General features: G+C 47.2%; 1 protein-coding gene and 1 pseudogene across 1 annotated transcript in view; both read left to right on the top strand.

Annotated features, from left to right (window-relative positions):
* LOC111976886 (cadherin EGF LAG seven-pass G-type receptor 3) overlaps window positions 1-3,140 on the top strand; it is a 60,755-nt gene extending 57,615 nt beyond the window's left edge. The window contains exons 35-36 of the mRNA XM_070447872.1: window positions 138-1,095; window positions 1,363-3,140. Coding sequence (XP_070303973.1) covers window positions 138-1,095; window positions 1,363-1,390 — 986 coding nt within the window. The 3' untranslated portion in view covers window positions 1,391-3,140. The remainder of the gene's footprint in view (window positions 1-137; window positions 1,096-1,362) is intronic.
* Window positions 3,141-7,220: 4,080 nt separating this feature from the next.
* Window positions 7,221-12,180, top strand: LOC111976885 (tRNA (34-2'-O)-methyltransferase regulator WDR6-like; annotated as a pseudogene).
* The last annotated feature ends 6,410 nt before the right edge of the window (window positions 12,181-18,590 follow it).

The following is an 18,590-nucleotide window of genomic DNA, read 5'->3' as shown; positions in this document are numbered from 1 at the left end:
AATGGTTGACTTTGGAGTGCTGATGACCAGCATTTATTACCAATGGGTTCCACATACAGATTCATGTAGACTCAAAGGCCAAAATACATACACATGATTAACCTTTTCTCTCTTCTCATCTCTCCCTGCTGTCTCAGGCATCCTGAAGAACCGTATTGGCTGTCCGCCGGCCCTGCAGGGTCTCTCCACCATGGGCCGGGTCCCCAGCGATCTCTCCTGGTACCGCACCTCCACCCTGGGCCACAGGGGCGTCCCGGCAGCCTCCTACGGCCGCATGTACTCTGGGACAGGCTCCCTGTCTGGCACGGGTTCCTTGTCCCAGCCCGCCTCCCGCTACTCTTCCAGGGAGCACCTGGACTCTCTGGCTCGCCGCCAGTTCTCCAGAGACCCCCTGGGCCGCCAGGCTGGAGGAGGGTCCCAGAACCGCCTGGACCGCCAGGGCTCCCGGGACAACCTGGACCTGCTCCCCCGCCGCCGTGAGCCGGGCCTAGACAGAGCCTCCAGGGAGAACCTGAGCAGCTCCAGAGACAGGCTGGATGTCCAGCAGCACAGCGCCCACGCCTCCCGGGAGGACTTGAGTGGGAATGGRGGTGTGGAGCCGAGTCTGGGGGGGTCGCGCTCCCAGCTCAACACCCTGACGCGACGCCAGGCCTCCTCCCGTGAACACCTGGGAGGAGCGCTGATGAGCAGCCGCTCCCGTGAGCAGCTGGAGGGCAATGGGGGAGGTGGGGTGACTCAGTCCCAGCCCTGCAGGGAGTGGCTGCGCACACTGCCCCCCCGTCAGCCCTCGCACCCCGACCAGCCCCCACCCTCCTCCCCTCCACCCCCAATCAGCGAGGAACCCCAGGAATCCCCTCTACCCTGTCGCGGCCGGCTGGACTCTGCTCCCCCGTGTAGGTACCCCCTCCCTGCCCTCGGCGCACCCCCCAGCCGCCATCCGTCCAGCGAGCACCTGGACATCCTGTCCTCCATCTTGGCCTCCTTCAGCTCTTCTGTGCTCACCCCCCCAGACCCCTCATCTGCACAGGGACCCTCCCCCTCCCCACCCCACTCCGCAACCTCCCACAGCATCTCTGAGGTCTCCCCAGACTCTGAGTAAGTCCTGCACTCTCACTCAGCTTCATCTCCCTGCTTCCTCTCCTCTTCACACTCCTGCTCTGCTCTCTTTTTCTCTCTATCCTCACGCATCCCTCTTTTTGGTCATCCCTCTTTTTGGTCATCCCTCTTTTTGGTCCCTATCAAAGATGTGGTGATTTGGATTCTAAATGTGTCATAGCCTACATATCAGGAGACTTATGTAGCATTAATAACAATTATGTTATTTTCCCTTGTCACTGATTGTGGTCTCTCTTGCCTCTTCAGAGTCAACAGAAGTGAAGGACAGTCTTGATGACACCCTCCAAATCCCACAATGCATGTCTAGTGGGGTTACCAAGGACTGCGCGGGGGTAGGGCAGAGGTCAAGGAGCCCCTGGAATGCTGAAGCACTTTGGGATACTGGAGGATATGTTTTGAAGGAAGGCCGAGACAGTGAGAGGGAGTTTGAAGGTGCTGGGTTGGTGCTGCTGTTAAGTATTTTCGGTCACAATTRGTAACCAGTATGGGGAGGAGGGCTATATGATTGAAACAGAGGGGTGGCTACCTCAGCCACTACGTTTTAACGAACTTCGATCCTCAGATTTCAACATGAACACAAAGATCGGAATCGATCTGCTAAGAAAAAGATGAACCTGTAGATAACATTTTTATACATTTTGTATCTTTTTCAACAGAGATGGAAGAAAAAAAATCTCTTGTGATGTTTTGGAAGATTGTGTCCATGTGCGGTTGTGAAGGAGATGTGAATGGAATCTGTTGCTATGGGCGATAGCCCTAACTCAATCCCAAATTCCACTACCATTATCCTGAAACCTTTCCTCAAACCTGTCAACTATGTTTATAAAACTAGGGACCGGGGTTGGTTAGTGTTGATTGGATGAGATTACAAGACGTGATAGGATGAGGAAGATGTTGGGGGCGGGTGATTGTAAATAGGAAGGAATTCTAGGAAAGCGAGATTTGATAGAACAAATGATTGTGAACAAGAAAGAAAGCAGATATACTTTTATATTTGCAAGGCTTGATGATGGCTCATTCTTTAGACATAATTGTTCTGTTAATCCAAGACCCACTGCATTTGAATGTCGATCATCTATTCTACAGCCTCATATAGCTCTCTGTGCTACTATAAGTCACAAACAAAACATATCAGTCAAAACAAAGTATTATATCAGATATGGTTCCATATCTAACAGTTTCTCTGCCTGAGGATATATGGTCCATTTAAGTGTAAAATATCTCTTTTCAATTACCTGCTGTAATATCATTTCATGTCTTTGGTGGTATGTTATTATAAATGTGACACTATAATTGCCAAAAATGTCCCCAGGGTACCCCCAATATCCATCCTTACCCATGTTCCATTCTGTTCAGCTGCTCCAGTTATTTAGCTACTGGGCAGTTATTTTTTCACATGATTTATTATTGCAGTACCTGAAACTTGTACAGACATAAGATTTKATTTTATTTATGACGATCATATTTATTACTTTGTAATTTAGTGTGAGAGGATGTAATGTTTCCTATGGCCTGACTCTCCCACTGTGACAAAATGCAATGAGAGAAAAGAACGAGTGAGATGACTAGAGTCAAGAGGAAAGACATTGATGTGATGATGAAGGGATAGAGAGAGGATGGGATGGGGGATTGTCTTTGTCAGTTTGTTTATTCTGGGGTATGTGCTATCCAGTCAGCATGGGGGGAATTTGAAACAGCTGCTCCTCATTCACCGTGGAAACCATACAAGAGAAATGTTGCACATTAAAAAAAGAACTATTTATTCCTAACAAGATGTGTTTTCTGTGAGTGACATTCCCTGATGAAAACAAGTGTTAGCAGAGACCAGTTTTGACAGTTTGTTTCCGGAGGCTCTTCYCTCTCAGGTATTTTTATTTGCCAGGTGTCTTTTCATATTCAGAGATCTCCCCCAGCCCATTACAACAAAACTACCCCAGATTTTGAGCAGCAATGAAAAGGAATACTAAAACAAAAATCACTAAAACCTGAAACTGTCAAAAACKGAAAAAATCATTGTCAGAAAATAAGAGCAATAAAAATGTAGAAAGAAACTAAAACGTCAAATGATTTGATCGTGATCCTCATCCTCCATGTCCTTGCTACTAGAGGACAGTCGTACCTCTTCTATCTTCTTCAGCTTAGCCTGATAGTATCTATTTTTTAGCCTGTAGGCCTTCTCTTTCTGCCTCACGGCCTGTCTCTTATCTTCTAGAACCTTCTGTTCCATCTGTAGAAGCCTCATCCTCTGCTCATGTTCCAGCTCCGACAGTTCCAACATGCGCGGCCCATACCGTGGGTCCTCCGCACCTCGCCCTGCCACTGCCGCCAGAGAGGTGAGGGGTCGTGTGGTGGCCCGGGGGGGTGTAGGGCAGGTCAAAGTTCATTGGGCTGGTTGGTGGAGGGGGCCCGGAGGGGTCCACCACTTCCTGTTAGTGCTGTAAAGGAGGTGATGCCGATACTCATGTCTACCTGGTCTTTACTCTCACACTCGTGGGGAAGACATGACAYTGGGTTAGATTAACTGTACTGTCAGACATTCTGCTCTTATAATAGAAAAACTTGCAGTTAATATTGAACTGTATTGACATTTTCATATGTAAGATCATCATACAGAGAGGATTGTCTATGGAGATGTGCTCTAGCTGAGAAGACACATTACCTCCTTGTGACTGTACAAATACTGAGCAATACAGTGCATTTGGAAACTATTCTGACCCCTTCACTTTTCCACATTTTGTTACCTTACAACCTATTCTAAAATTGATCAAATACATGTTTTCCCCAATCTACACACAATACCCATAATGACGAAGCAAAAACATGTTTTAGAACTTTTTGAAAATGTATTTWAAAAATTAAAAACAGAAATACCTTATTTACATAAGTATTCAGACCCTTTGCTATGCGACTCGAAATTGAGCTCAAGTGCATCCTGTTTCCATTGATCATCCTTGAGATGTTTCTACAACTTGATTTACCTGTGGTAAATTAAATTGACTGGACATGATTTGTAAAGGCACACACCTGTATACAGTGGGGCAAAAAAGAATTTAGTCAGCCACCAATTGTGCAAGTTCTCCCACTTAAAAAGATGAGAGAGGCCTGTAATTTTCATCATAGGTACACTTCAACTATGACAAACAAAATGTATATCAGGTCCCACAGTTGACAGTGCACATCAGACCAAAAACCAAGCCATGAGGTCGAAGGAATTGTCCGTAGAGCGCAGAGTCAGGATTGGCACACATCTGGGGAAGGGTAACAAAACATTTCTGCAGCATTGAAGGTCCCCAAGAACGCAGTGGCATACATCATTCTAAATGGAAGAAGTTTGGAACCACCAAACCTCTTCCTAGAGCTGGCCGCCTGGCCAAACTGAGCAATCCAGGGAGAAGGGCCTTGGTCAGGGAGGTGACCAAGAACCCAATGGTCACTCTGACAGAGCTCCAGAGTTCCTCTGTGGAGATGGGAGAATCTTCCARAAGGACAACMATCTCTGCAGCACTCCACCAATCAGGCCTTTATGGTAGAGTGGCCAGACGGAAGCCGCTCCTCAGTTAAAGGCACATGACAGCCGGCTTGGAGTTTGCCAAAAGGCCAAAGGATTTGGGCCTGGTCTCAAAAGCAATATATCCTTCACCTCGGACTCATTCAAGAAAAAATCTTCGTCCAGTTCAAGGTGAGTAATCACTGTTCTGATGTCCAGAAGTTCTTTTTGGTCAAAAGACGGTGGTGGCAGCATCATTATTATGGGACGGCAGGGTAGCCTAGTGGTTAGAGCGTTGGACTAGTAACCGAAAGGTTGCAAGTTCGAATCCCCGAGCTGACAAGGTACAATCTGTCATTCTGCCTTTGAACAGGCAGTTAACCCACTGTTCCTAGGCCGTCATTGAAAATAAGAATTTGTTCTTAAATGACTTGCCTAGTTAAATAAATAAATAAAATAWTTTACCAACAAAATACCACATTTTGTTTAGTAGCCCGTAAAAACGTCAGCTCCCGCGTTGTAATATTGGTTATGTTTTTTTCTGATGGATTAAACAGAAATTACAACCAACTTTCTATGGCTTGTTAAAAAAATATCGAAATTTTGTAGATTATTTCATTTTCAAATAAGTGAAAGGTTGTAATCTGAATAATGGGAAAAAGGCCATTCTTAAAAACGGGGTGAGMCATTCTTACTAATCTGCTAGAGAACCAGTTCAGATGTAAGTATAGCTTTTGTATGACTGATGCCTTTAGTGAGGTCTAATGCTTTAATATTTAATAATTCATCCCAACTGTTACACCCCGAGAAGATTGTCCAATCAGGGTAACAGTTGAGATAATGGGACAATTCAGAGTACAATGCATTTCTCATCCCTGAGTACAATGCATTTCTCATCCCTGGATTGATGTACGTTTTCCGAGCCATATCTCGTCTGGCTTCGCGGTGTCTTGATCTACACAGGAAGTCTGTCTGACCCTAGTGCAGCTGTAAGCAAGCAGGTCAGATCTACTGGCTACGTAAAGTAAGGTATTAAAAACAGGGGTGCCAATCCGTTTCATTTGTATAAAATCATAATTTTTTAGAGCATACAATATTTGTATTTATTTTAGATTTTWTTTTTTGCTAATCTTTATCAATGGTGCAAATAATTTTGGACTGACTATGTGTGTGAGCAGATTGGTTGACACCACATCATTCTATCATCTGAGGAAMAAAAAAATATTATAAATGTGTGAACTCAATGTAGATGAGCTCATCTTAGCGGAGTGTCAGCACAGAGYAGTGCTTCTACACCTGCATTGCTTGCTGTTTGGGGTTTTAGGCTGGGTTTCTGTACAGCACTTTGAGATATCAGCTGATGTAAGAAGGGCTTTATAAATACATTTGACTTGAGTAGTGTGGTATCACCTGCAGTGGGGGAGCCAGGCCAGAGGCCGGTGTAGCCCTCCTCTCTGTCCATGTCGTCCTGGTTGGAGATGAGGTTGGGCACCATGGCCGTGATCTCTCGCTGGACCTCGGTCAGGCCAGTGACCACCTGCTTCTGGCGCCGGTGCAGCACCTGGCGACTCTCCACCTTCAGTCTCTTCCACAGTGTCTTCATGGTACCCACTGAGCTGGGTGGCCGGTCAGGGAAGGCAGCATTGAAGACGTTCACCACCTCGCCCCACACGGCATTGCAGTGCACCGTGGTGTTGGTGTCCTTCCTGTAGTCCTGGACTGTGCGCACCACACTGAATCCTCTGCAGGAAGTAGAGCTTTTGCTGCATGGTGAAGTTGGGCGTGAGGTACGACATGGTTGTTGGTTGCCAAGGCAACGGGGTGGAGCTGAGGGGTCTAGTCCTGCTCTGGTTTTGTGCGCCGCCCTATGGCCTAGCTAGCATTCAGTTGATGCAGCCTAGCTAGCATTCGGTTGATTTTGAAACAAGGTTGTTTTCGGTGACAGTGTTGGTTGTGTGGTTTAGTCCAATTTGATGRCCTGATCATTTGCAAGAACTGCTAGGTGCATGTATTTACTTGGATATGTCAGTGCCATGAATGTTACTGTAATCCACGGTAGAGCATCATCTTTACTGGGATAACCAACTGGTTTGGAATGTTCTTACAGCAACAGATGGCTGTCCACTGTTAAATCAAATTATATGATGAACAGGTGTAGTGGTCGATTCTGTGATTGTTAATCACGCACAAAATCATTTGTTTTCCGGGTTTGAAATGGAAGGAAGCACATCAGAACGACATTCAAATTTATATGAATACCTGCAGCAAGGTTGAGATTTTTAGAGGCATCAGCCATCGTTCGCAAGGGTTCCAAATCTTTGCATCCACCTAAGACCTATCGAATGCCTTGCTTGCTACCTTAGCAGGTTTGTTAGCAATATAGCTAGCTAGCATTACTGTCAAACTAATAAACCTGGGATTCCCCATTTAAATGCACGTATTTTTATGTACATTTTAAATTACTCACACGCAACCAGACAGCAATAAAAGCGTAGACAAACACTTTGAGTGACCAGGATTCAAAATGTAAACRACAAACCTGAGTAATTTACGCAAATAGCACGTTGGACTAGTTTTTAACCAATGGGTATCAACTCTATTGCAATTGCGATGCATCTGTCAGTGTAGACATATTTGATTGGATCCGTGGCATACACACTACTCTGGCAGTGGAGAAACGCGTAAGTGGCTAGATAACCAATACACGAAATGGATAAAATGATTTGCAAGAARTGAAAGGGTTCTCCTATATAGATATGTAAGTAGCTAGCCATAGTATTTATAATACAGCAGTAGCCCTGACATTGCTAGCTAGTTGTTAGCATGCTAGTTAGCTTTATAATAGTTTTTTTTATTATACAAAGTTATTAGCATTATGTCATCTAGCTAGTTATTGGTACACACTCTTTTCACGCCACTTCGGTACAACTACAACCKGAAGTGATTTTTGTAGCAGGTTACACGAGCATTTTGCAATCCGGGACCTTTGAGACGTCCCTACCTCATTGAAGTTAACACTTAAAATGGGTTGGTGAAGGTTATGGTAGGGGTTACCCACTGACCTTTCGCTAACTCTTTTCCTAACCTTAACCTGAAATTCTCCTAACCTGCTATGAAAAAGTAACTTCCGGYCATAGCTGGATCGAAGCGGCGTGAAAAGTGTTTCTCATATTGTTTTCCTGCCTTGGTTTTGACAATAAGTCTGAAGTTGTTGTAAATTAAACAAGTTTTTTTCTGATTCTCATTCATAAGAGAAAGACTAACATAACGGGCTAAAGCCACAAATGATCAATCGAATGTTACAGCACACACACATAGCTAGTATCTAGCAAGTTGATGTTGTCACACTACAGAAAAAGGCTTTTGAATAAGAGGATTACTGGCTAATTCTTCTGTATGTGTCCCAGGTTGTCAGGTATTGTTGAGGAGAGGAGCTCAGTGATGATGGAGACCGCAGCCCTGGTAGCGCCTGTCACTGCTCTGGAGTTCCTAAGGGAGGAGAACCTGCTGACATGTACGGGATCCCTGGCTAGAGAATACAAGACCGTCCGTACCATAGAGATCCTATTAAATTACTAATATTCAAATTCCTAATTCTTTGGTCATTACTGCCTAATCAAAACCCTAGGATTATCAATCTGATCTGGGCCATGTTCCAAGAAATGTATAAACTGCATCCTTTCTCTCTTCCTTTGTCCTTGTTCTGTCATGAAGATTTTATTTTAAATAATGACATCTGCATATGGCCATACAGGTGAGGGTCCGATCCTGACAGTTTACTGCCTCCAACCACAGCCCAAAGCCTGCACCTGAGCTTGCTCCACAACTACCGCATCCATGGGATCCGTCCCAAACCACAGCCAAGAGACGGACGGACCTGTGACCCAGAGGATGATGTGGTAGTGTTTGGAGGGAAGGTTGTGCGCCTGCTGAGTGCTAGAAGGTAGAGGCTGGAGCCACTGGGCCCCCTCATGGAGCTGCAGGACTGGGCCCTGGATGTCCACTTGGTCTCTGGAGAGGAAGAGCCCCTCCTCAGTGTGGCTCTGGCCCACAATGCTACTCTGTTGCTGGACCCTGTGGAGGGCCGCATCCTGGTCCKCTGCTCTTGCCAGGAGGGGTGTTTGCTGTACTCCACCCTGCTCCTTGGTGGGACCTGGGAGGACTCTGTCCTGGTGGGGGAGACAGTGTTCAACCAGCTGGTGCTCTGGAGGCCAGGAGGGGCACAGCCAGACAGGAAGGCCCCAGTGGAAAGGTGTCTGCCAGGTCATAGTGGTGTCTTCTTCAGCCTCTGTTACCGCCGGGAGACTGGCTGGCCTCCGCCTCTAATGACCTCAGTGTGAGGTTCAGGGGGCTGGGGGACCTGGGGGGTGCTGGAGGGGATATGACCCCAGCCCGATGTGTGTGGGGGTGCTGTACGGACACCAGTCTTCTCCGTAAAGCTGTCCCCTGGACGGGTGTACAGCACTGGGGAGGATGGGGTCTCTGTTGTGGGACTGGGGAGGTGGGGGAGGATGGGCCGGACACTGAATGGACACCGGGCTGGGGGAGTGAGGGTGGTCAGTGAGGGAGGGGAGGGCCAGGGCATGTGGGTGGCCACCGGGGGGCGGCAGATCGAGGAGTCCAGCTATGGCAGGTGGGGGGTGAGAAGAGGAAGGGGAATGCTGAGCGAGGAGAGGGCGAGAGCCTGGTGGACCTGGGCTTCCCCTCCTGTGACAGCAGGGTCCTGAGTTCAGGTCCTGTGTGTTAGAGGTGTTGAGAGTTATGGGTTGGGGGTCTGCTGCATCCAGGGAGGGGCTGTGTGCTATAGGCAGCCTCCGTGAAGGGGTGCATGTCTTCCCCATGTCCCAGCCTGGTGCAGGGGTGTTGTTGAGGGCAGGGCCAGGAAAGGTCCACAGTGTGCTGTGGGTGGGGCAGGCAGAGGGACAGGGGATACCTGCAGGTGTCTGGGGCTGGTCTGTCRTTGGCAGGTGGAGGTAGAGATGAGAGACACAGGACTGGATCTAAGGGTAGAACCACTGTGCTCTCCTCCTGCCTTCCTGTGCAAAATGCTGGCTCACTGCTGTAGTTTACCTCAACCATCCACAGGGGGCACTGTGGCTATGTGGAGACAGGAGAGGATCACTGCTTCATTTTGAAGGGAGAGAACACCAGCAAGAGAAGGGGTGGGGGTGATGGAGCAGAGCATAGGTATGAAGAGATTGGAAGAGAGGCACATAATGGGACAGTTGAAAGCAATGATGGAAAGGGGGATGTGACAGTCAGAGAGGGGGATAAGGATAAGAGAGGCTGGCCCTCCAGCCTGTGGGCTCTCTGTTTGGGGTGCACGGGAAGCAGGGGGTGATGTGGGTGTGTGAGCATCGCGGGCAGCTGTACAGCGCAGGTAGAGATAGCTGTGTGAGTCCTCTGGGTCGGACCAGAGAGCCTTGAGGTTCTGAGGGTAAATCGGGCATGCAGGGGGATGGAGTGGCTGGAGAGAGTTCTGCTTCTGGAACCCCAGGACTCTAAAGAGGACCTGTGGGTCCAGGAACTAGAAGGGACTGGGTCTGGTAAAGAGGCCCACTTTGTGATCATGGTCTTCCACTCGGTCCACCTTGTGGTGTGGGACCCTGTGAGGCAGGAAAGGCTGCTTTCAGTGCCCTGTGGAGGAGGCCATCGGTCCTGGAGCGACTGCCCCCACCAGGATGGCCTCTCAGTGGGCCAGGGGATCCTGGTGTTCATCAAGCAGGGGGTGGTCCTGGCTTCTCAACCCTCTGGGGAGGTATTCAGCTTGAGAGATGGGCTGCATGGCAGGTGAGTGGGCTGTGTGTGTCGCTTGGGGGTGGTGGATGCTGGAGAGGGCTGCTGGGAGGTRCTGGTGACCGGAGGAGAGGACACCAGCTTGACCGTTCTGGCGGTCCGACTGCAGACCGGTACTGCCAGAGTGCTGTCGTTCCTCACCGACCACATCTCTAATGTTCGGACACTGACAGCAGTCAAACGATTGGATGGAAGGACTGACCGATGAACAGACAGCAACACAGTGCCTCTCTACACTGTTTGTGTATGCGGTCTCAGATGCAGTGCTTCCGGCTGCTGATTGTAGGAAATGGAGAGTCGTGTCAGGTGATACAGGTGGCCAGCCACCGATTGGACGATCAGTGGGAGAGAAAGCAGAACTGACACAAGACTGAAAATGGACCCAGAAACGAGGTGTTTGAACTTGTGGTTCATTTTTTTGCATTCAAAGATATCCCCTGACTTTCTACCAGAACACACAACACACAGATACTGTCATGCAGCTGCCCTTTCTCTCACAGGACCACAAGCACACTCTGTTGCTTAAAATCCGATTCATGCTCAATCTAAAAACGAGGTCAGTGGCCATATGGAGGGTGTGATGCATGCAGAASMTWAATTGAGCTCCGTACCGCATCGCGTGCGCCTCCAAAATGTTGTAACAATGCAGAGGGCTCGGTATAGCTCTGCATTGACTTGATTGGTTGACAGTAGGTGGGGGCSGGAGGTCCAGTATAAACACAAACTCACTTCCTTAACAACTTCCTTCACAACAGCTCTGCTCTGCAAAGTGCAATAAGTATACATGCCCTGACTTCTGCGGAGGCCATATCGTAGTAAATGCTGTACGGCCACTGCAGACGTCGGATTTACCTAACATTATTTTACTAGTCAAATGCTTGAGGTAGAGGTCTGCACGGATTCACCTGTAACCTAGACCTGATCCGGGACCCGAGCAGAATGTCACATGTCTGGGTCGGATCTGATATGATTGTCAGGGGTCACAGGTATTTGTAATTTTAACTGACTTGTCCGGAAGGGCCCGTACAGATCCGAACACAATTGCTGCAGTAAGAGAGAGAGAGAAATTATATAATTTATGCGGCTGCTCTTGCTTTTCACGAGAGTGGAGCGTGGCTTGTGTAGCTTGTTGTTGGCCAATCATAATAATAACATCTGCCTAACGTTCTCTCACCTCTGTCTCCATCAGGTGTGTTCCTCTTCAGTGCAGCCACAGATGGAAGGATAGCAGTATGGGATATGATCACCGTGGCCAACTTGGAGGACAAGCCCCCTACTGCGGCCCTAGCCCCACCCAGCCCCTGTCTAACAGTCCCCGCTCACTAGAGCGTAGTCAACACCCTTGCCGTATGGGAGGAAGGCCTGGGGGGGACATACAGACAACCCGGATAACATTAGCCAGTCGAGATGACGGACAGCTGTCATTGGCACTCATCAGGGTGCAGTACCAGGGGGAGGAGGTAGAGGGCAGCAGAGTGWCTACAGCTCCAGTCTCAGTGGTCAGTGGCTTTAGCTCACACTGCCCCTCTGACCGCCCTAAGGATGCTGAGCCCAGGCCTGCTGATGTCCACCTCCCCTGACCAGAGGGTGTTTTGTTGTGGCTGGCCAGTACCGGACTCAGCCAGCAGGGAGCGCTCTTCTCCCATGTCATAGACGCAGTAGGGCTGGAGGTATGGATGGGGGCTGGGCCTGAAGTTGGGGCTAGGGACAGGGGCTGGGTGGTTGTCTGTGGACAGGGGTTACAGCTGCTGAAGGTAACAGAYATGGAGGATGGAGGGAACGGGTAGCATAGAACTGGAAGAAAGATGTGTGGGACGTGTGAAAGAGGGACGTGTGAAAGAGTCTTTTCACCAGCGTTGTCCGGAAGACAAGACAATATGACCTGTTGTGTACAGGACCCAATGCTTTCAGACCCATGGACTGGTACTTTACAAAATTAATTGTCAAAGCATCTGACATTTTCCTCGGTGGGGGGGTGTATTGCAAGTGCTGTGATGTGAAATGGAAGTCTCGATGGGGGTCAGTGCACAAGTTTACAGGGGGGCAAGACTGCAGCAGGTGAACATTAATATTTTAGTCACATCTGAGTGCCATCTTCACTGAGGAGGTAAAGGGACTGAATCAGAAAAAGAAGGCAACGAGAGAGAGAGAGAGAAGGGTTTGAGTATGGAAATGGACAGCAGAGGTGAATAAATAAGTCAACTATTGAGAGAGAGAGAGTGGTAGTTGAAGAGCCAGAGGATGGAAGGAGGTGATGCCTTCTGAMCAATGACGTATAAAAACAACTGTATATGTGAATACATACACATTGCTTCTGACAGGCTCAATGGGAAATCTCTGGATTTGTTTTGTTTCAATAGAAAGACCTGTAATTCAACTGTAGTCTGTGCAGTRAGAGAAGACTCATGGAAGGAATCTATTGATGCCTGAAGGGAGTCGGGGCTGATTGGTGATGTCATTTACTGTAAGCACAGTTGGACAGAAGGCATTGTCTGCTGAAAGGTTAAAGTGAGAAAGGAGGAGTGTGTGTAGTGGTGCGTGAGGGATGCCTCGCCGGAGCCAGGAGAACGAGGCTGAGGTGTGCCAGTGGACCCCCGAGGGAGGAGGAAAGACCCCCAAGTTGAGGAGGAGCCCTCCACACCCACCAGAGAKGTACTTTAGTAAAGATAGGTAACATTGTTGTTATGGGTTATTATGGACTAAAGTAATGAACTGTGATCTCTCTGCTCTGTCATCACAGGTTATAGGATCTATGGTGTTACGGGATCGGTTGCCTATGATTGGCTCCTCTGGAAGGAAACCAGCAGGTACTGTGAACCAACTAAGGTTTCCCACCACTTCATTTAATAGCGCTACTATTCGAACCTGCTTCACTGTCTGTGTGTTGACTTCTGGTGCATTACTGTTTAAAAGGCTCCTTCTCCTCTTGCTCTGCATCCTCTCCCACTCCTCCTCCTGTTTCATCCCCTCTCATCTCTGTTGGCTCTCAAGTGTTTGTTTTCCTCTGGCTTTGTTCTCTGTCAACAGACACTCAATCCTGTCAACAGAGACACACAGGGCATGAAATAATTAACAATGCACTGTAAAGCACACAACAACAGTTCTTGCTGTGAGATGTTACCCCACTCTTCCACCAAGGCWCCTGCAAGTTCCCGGACATTTCTGGGGGGAATGGCCCTAGCCCTCACCCTCTGATCCAACAGGTCCCAGACGTGCTCAATGGGATTGAGAAAAAGGGCTCTTCGCTGGCCATGGCAGAACACTGCAGATTCCTGTCCTTGCAGGAAATCATGCACAGAAGAGTAGTATGGCTGGTGGCAATTGTCATGCTGGAGGGTCATGTCAGGATGAGCCTGCAGGAAGGGTACCACAGAGAAGGTGTTCTTCGCTGTAACACACAGCATTGAGATTGCCTGCAATGACAACAGCTCAGTCCGATGATGCTGTGAAACACTGCCCAGACCGTGAGGACCCTCGACCTCCAAATCGATCCCGCTCCAGGAGTAGGCCTCGGTGTAACGCTCATTCCTTTGACGATAAACCCGAATCCAACCATCACCCCTGGTGAGACAAAACCGCAACTCGTCAGTGAAGAGCACTTTTTGCCAGTCCTGTTCTGGTCCAGCGACGTGGGTTTGTGGCCATAGGCGACGCTGTTGCCGGTGATGTCTGGTGAGGACCCTGCTTTACAACAGGCATTACAAGCCTCAGTCCAGCCTCTCTCAGCTATTGCGGACAGTCTGAGCACAGATGGAGGGATTGTGCGTTCCTTGTGTAACTCGGGCAGTTGTTTGTTGCCATCCTGTACTTGTCCCGCAGGGTGTATGTTCGGAATGTCCCGATCCTGTCCAGGTGTTACACGTGGTCTGCCATTGCGAGGACGATCAGCTGTCCGTCCTGTCTCACTGTAGCGCTGTCTTAGCCATCTCACAGTACGGACATTGCAATGTGTATTGCCCTGGACACATCTGCAGTCCTCATGCCCTTGCAGCATGCCTAAGGCACGTTCACGCAGATGAGCAGGGACCCTGGGCATCTTTTTTTTTGTGGTTTTTCAGAGTCAGTAGAAAGGCCTTTTTAGTGTCCTAAGTTTTCATAACTGTAACCTTAATTGCCTACTGGTCTGTAAGCTGTTAGTGTCTTAACGACCGTTCCACAGTGCATGTTAATTAATTGTTTATGGTTCAAAGCCTGAGAAACAGTGTTAAACCCTTTACAGTGAAGATCTGTGAAGTTATTTGGATTTTACGAATTATCTTTGAAAGACAGGGTCCTGAAAAGGGACGTCTTTTTTTTCTGAGTTTATGAGCAGAATTACTATCTTACCCAGTGGCATGTCCAGTGGCATGTCCCTGAAATCTGATTGCCCCCCCCCCCCCATGAAATTTCTTTAGATCCTGATATGTCGCCTCTGAATATATTGATAATTTTGACCAAGGCGCGCACCAACAAAAATACTCATCTATCTCACTGGAGAAAGCATCTGAGCGAGTGAAACAGTGCCCCTCTGTCTTAGTATTTGTAACCCATGTACAATATCTGATGCTATCTGGCCAAAAAGAGTAGAGAGTAGATACATAGGCTACAGATACTAAACCAGAGGGGCGCTGCGTATTGCAGGAAAATTATGAAACATGGATGAGAAATGTGTTTATTTTATTGTAATTTTGGGGGGAAACATGGCTTCCCTTGGCAACTATGAATAAACACTACTTTTTAGGCTGAATGTCAATAACTTAGTGTTTGTAATAGATGTCCTTTTCAAATGGCGGGTGCACAGTGCACTGTTCGGATGCTGGACTTATTTTGGAGTAGACGAAGATGCGCAGGTAACCTACTTAAGTGATTAGTTTGACAATCAGATGATAACATGAATGGTTGTGTTCACATTAAAAAAAATTTTTTTTACTAAAGGTAATACATGTCTTTACTATAAAGCTCATAAGAAATTTGTCACGGAAGGATGGCACTTTCAAGTGATCTTACTGCTGTATGCTAATACATTATATTAAATCCTGACCAAACACTAACAATCATTTGATTTATTTGAACAGTGAAATTTACTAAACCTAAACTGAAGCATTTAATGCAATGAACCTTCATAATTATATAGAAAATCCACCTTGCATCGATTAAGGTWAAAAATGTAATGGCCCCCCCTAAACTGGATCTGTGCCCCACCTTGGCCACCCCATTCAAAATGTTCTAGACAGGCCCAATGGTCTTACCCCAATTAGCCATGAAATCCTAGTTTGAAAGCGACTGTTTTTCTGGAAGCTGTGCTGCGCTGTTTCCCCACAAGTGCCAGCCCCCTAGCAATTTGAGTTCTAGCCAATGATCTTCAGCCCCTCGCTATTTGAGTGACAGCTAGCAGGATGCAAACACAGCAGAGAGAGAGCAATGACATGGTGCACATATCTGCACATGTGAGATAGTAAGACATTTTTGGTGACCACTTTTGTCTCGTGGGCGCTACTTTCAGAACTACTGGCTAAAAAGTACACAAAGTACCAGAGAATCTCTTTAATGTTCAATATAATGTGGCATATGTTCACAATAATCCTCTCCCAATAATGGGGAAACATTTTTTTGAAGCCTATTTGTTTTAGTCATATCACTTTATATTCTACAATCAGTTATAGTCTTTAATGTGTTAATATGTGATGTGGCAAATGGATGATTTGTCCAAAGACCGTTATGCATATCAGTACAGCAAAGTACACATAATCACATACACCTGAGCTTTGACCAACTCACTTGTACAGATACCTGAGTTCACCTGTACAATCATTCTCACACACCTATACCCTGCTGCCTTTGTGCCACAATGACACCAGTGTTAGGAGAGAACATGCATGACAGCCGCTGAAACACACAGACACATTCACATACTATACACACATACACTATACAGTGTATTCAGACCCCTTGACTTTTTCCACATTGTTAGGTTACAGCCTTATTCTAAAATGTATTAAATTATTTATTTTCCGTCAATTTACACACAATAGCCCATGATGACAAAGCAAAAATGTTTTTACATCTTCTTGGGTAAGACGATACCACCTGTATTTGGGGAGTTTGTAACGGTTTTCGTCGTCTGAAGAAGAGTAGTCGGACCAAAGCGCAGCATGGTAAGTGTTCATGCCTTTTAATTAGAACAGAACACTATAACAAAATAACAAGAGAAATAAATGAAACCGAAACAGTCCTGTAAGGTGCAAAACACTATACAGAAAGTAACTACCCACAAAACACAGGTGGGAAAAAGCTACCTAAGTATGATTCTCAATCAGAGACAACGATTGACAGCTGCCTCTGATTGAGAACCACACCAGGCCAAACACAAAGAAATACAAAACATAGAAAATGAACATAGAATGCCCACCCAAATCACAACCTGACCAAACCAAAATAGAGACATAAACAGCTCTCTACGGTCAGGGCGTAACAGAGTTTCTCCCATTCTGCTCTGCAGATCCTCTCAAGCTCTGTCAGGTTGGATGGGGAGCGTTGCTGCATAGCTATTTTCAGATTTCTCCAGAGATGTTCGATCGGGTTCAAGTCCGGGCTCTGGCTGGTCCACTCAAGGACATTCAGTGACTTGTCCCGAAGCCACTCCTGTGTTGCCACGTTTCCTCCAGACGTGACGCCAAAGAGTTCAATCTTGGTTTCATCAGAACAGAGAATCTTGTTTCTCATGGTCTGAGAGTCTTTAGGTGGCTTCCGTCTGGCCACTCAACACAGAGTTACACATGGGATAAACAAATGTACAGTTAATTACACAATAGAAAAGTCTATATACAGTGTGCAAATGTAGTAAGATTAATGAGGTAAGGCAATAAATAGGCCATAGTGGCGAAATAATTACAATTTAGCAATTAAACACTGGAGTGATAGATGTGCAGAAGATGAATGTGCAGCCGGCCTCAAAGAGGAGTTGGCTTTGGGGTGACCAGTGAAATATACCTGCTGGAGAGCGTGCTACGGGTGGGTGTGCTATGGTGACCAGTGAACTGAGATAACGGCGGGCTTTACCTCACAGAGACTTTTATAGATGACCTGGAGCCAGTTGGGTTTGGCGACGAATATGAAGCGAGGGCCAGCCAACGAGAGATACAGGTCGCATGGTGGGTAGTATATGGCTTTGTTGACAAAACAGATGGCACTGTGATAGACTACATCCAGTTTGCTGAGTAGAGTGTTGGAGCTATTTTGTAAATGACAGCCGCCAAAGTCAAGATCGATAGATAGTCAGTTTTACAAGGGTATGTGTGGCAGCATGAGTGAAGGATGCTTTGCTGCAAATTAGAAGCCGATTCTAGATTTCATTATTTTGAATTGGAGATGCTTAATGTGAGTCTGGAAGGAGAGTTTACAGTCTAACCAGACACCTAGGTATTGTAGTTGTCCACATATTTTAAAGTTAGAACCATCCAGAGTAAAGTGATGCATGACGGGTGGCGGGTGCCGGGCAGCAATCGGCTGAAAACATGCATTTAGTTTTGCTTGCATTAAGAGCAGTTGGAGGCCACGGAAGGAGTTTGGTATGGCATTGAAGCTTGTCTGGAGGTTAGTTACACACAGTGTCCAAAGAAGGGCCAGAAAGTATACAGAATGTGTCGGGCTGCGTAGAGGTGGATCAAAAGAATCACCAGCAGCAAGAGCGACATCATTGATGTATACAGAGAAAAGAGTTGGCCCGAGAATTGAACCCTGTGGCACCCCCATAGAGACTGCCAGAGGTCCGGACAACAGCTCTCTGATTTGACACACTGAACTCTGAAGAGCAGTTAGTGAACCAACAAGGCAGTCAATGAGAAGCCAAGGCTATTGAGTCTTGCCGATAAGAATGCGGTGATTACAGAGTCGAAAGCCTTGGCCAGTCGATGAATACGGCTGCACAGTATTGTCTTTTATCGATGGAGGCTATGAGCGTGGCTGAGGTGCACCCATGACCAGCTCGGAAACCAGATTGCATAGCGGAGAAGGTATGGTGGGATTCGAAATGGTCGGTGACCGTGTTTGTTAACTTGGCTTTCGAAGAGTTTAGAAAGGCAGGGTAGGATAGATATAGGTCTGTTAACAGTTTGGGTCTAGGTGTCGCCGCCTTTGAGAGGGGGATGACCACGGCAGCTTTCCAATCTTTAGGGATCGCAGATGATACGAAGAGCGGTTGAACAATAGAGTT

The sequence above is a fragment of the Salvelinus sp. IW2-2015 genome, linkage group LG17 (genome assembly GCF_002910315.2).
Source record: "Salvelinus sp. IW2-2015 linkage group LG17, ASM291031v2, whole genome shotgun sequence".
Lineage (NCBI taxonomy): Eukaryota > Metazoa > Chordata > Actinopteri > Salmoniformes > Salmonidae > Salvelinus > Salvelinus sp. IW2-2015.
The sequence above is the reverse complement of the archived record's forward strand: the minus strand, read 5'-3'. Positions and strand labels throughout refer to the sequence as shown.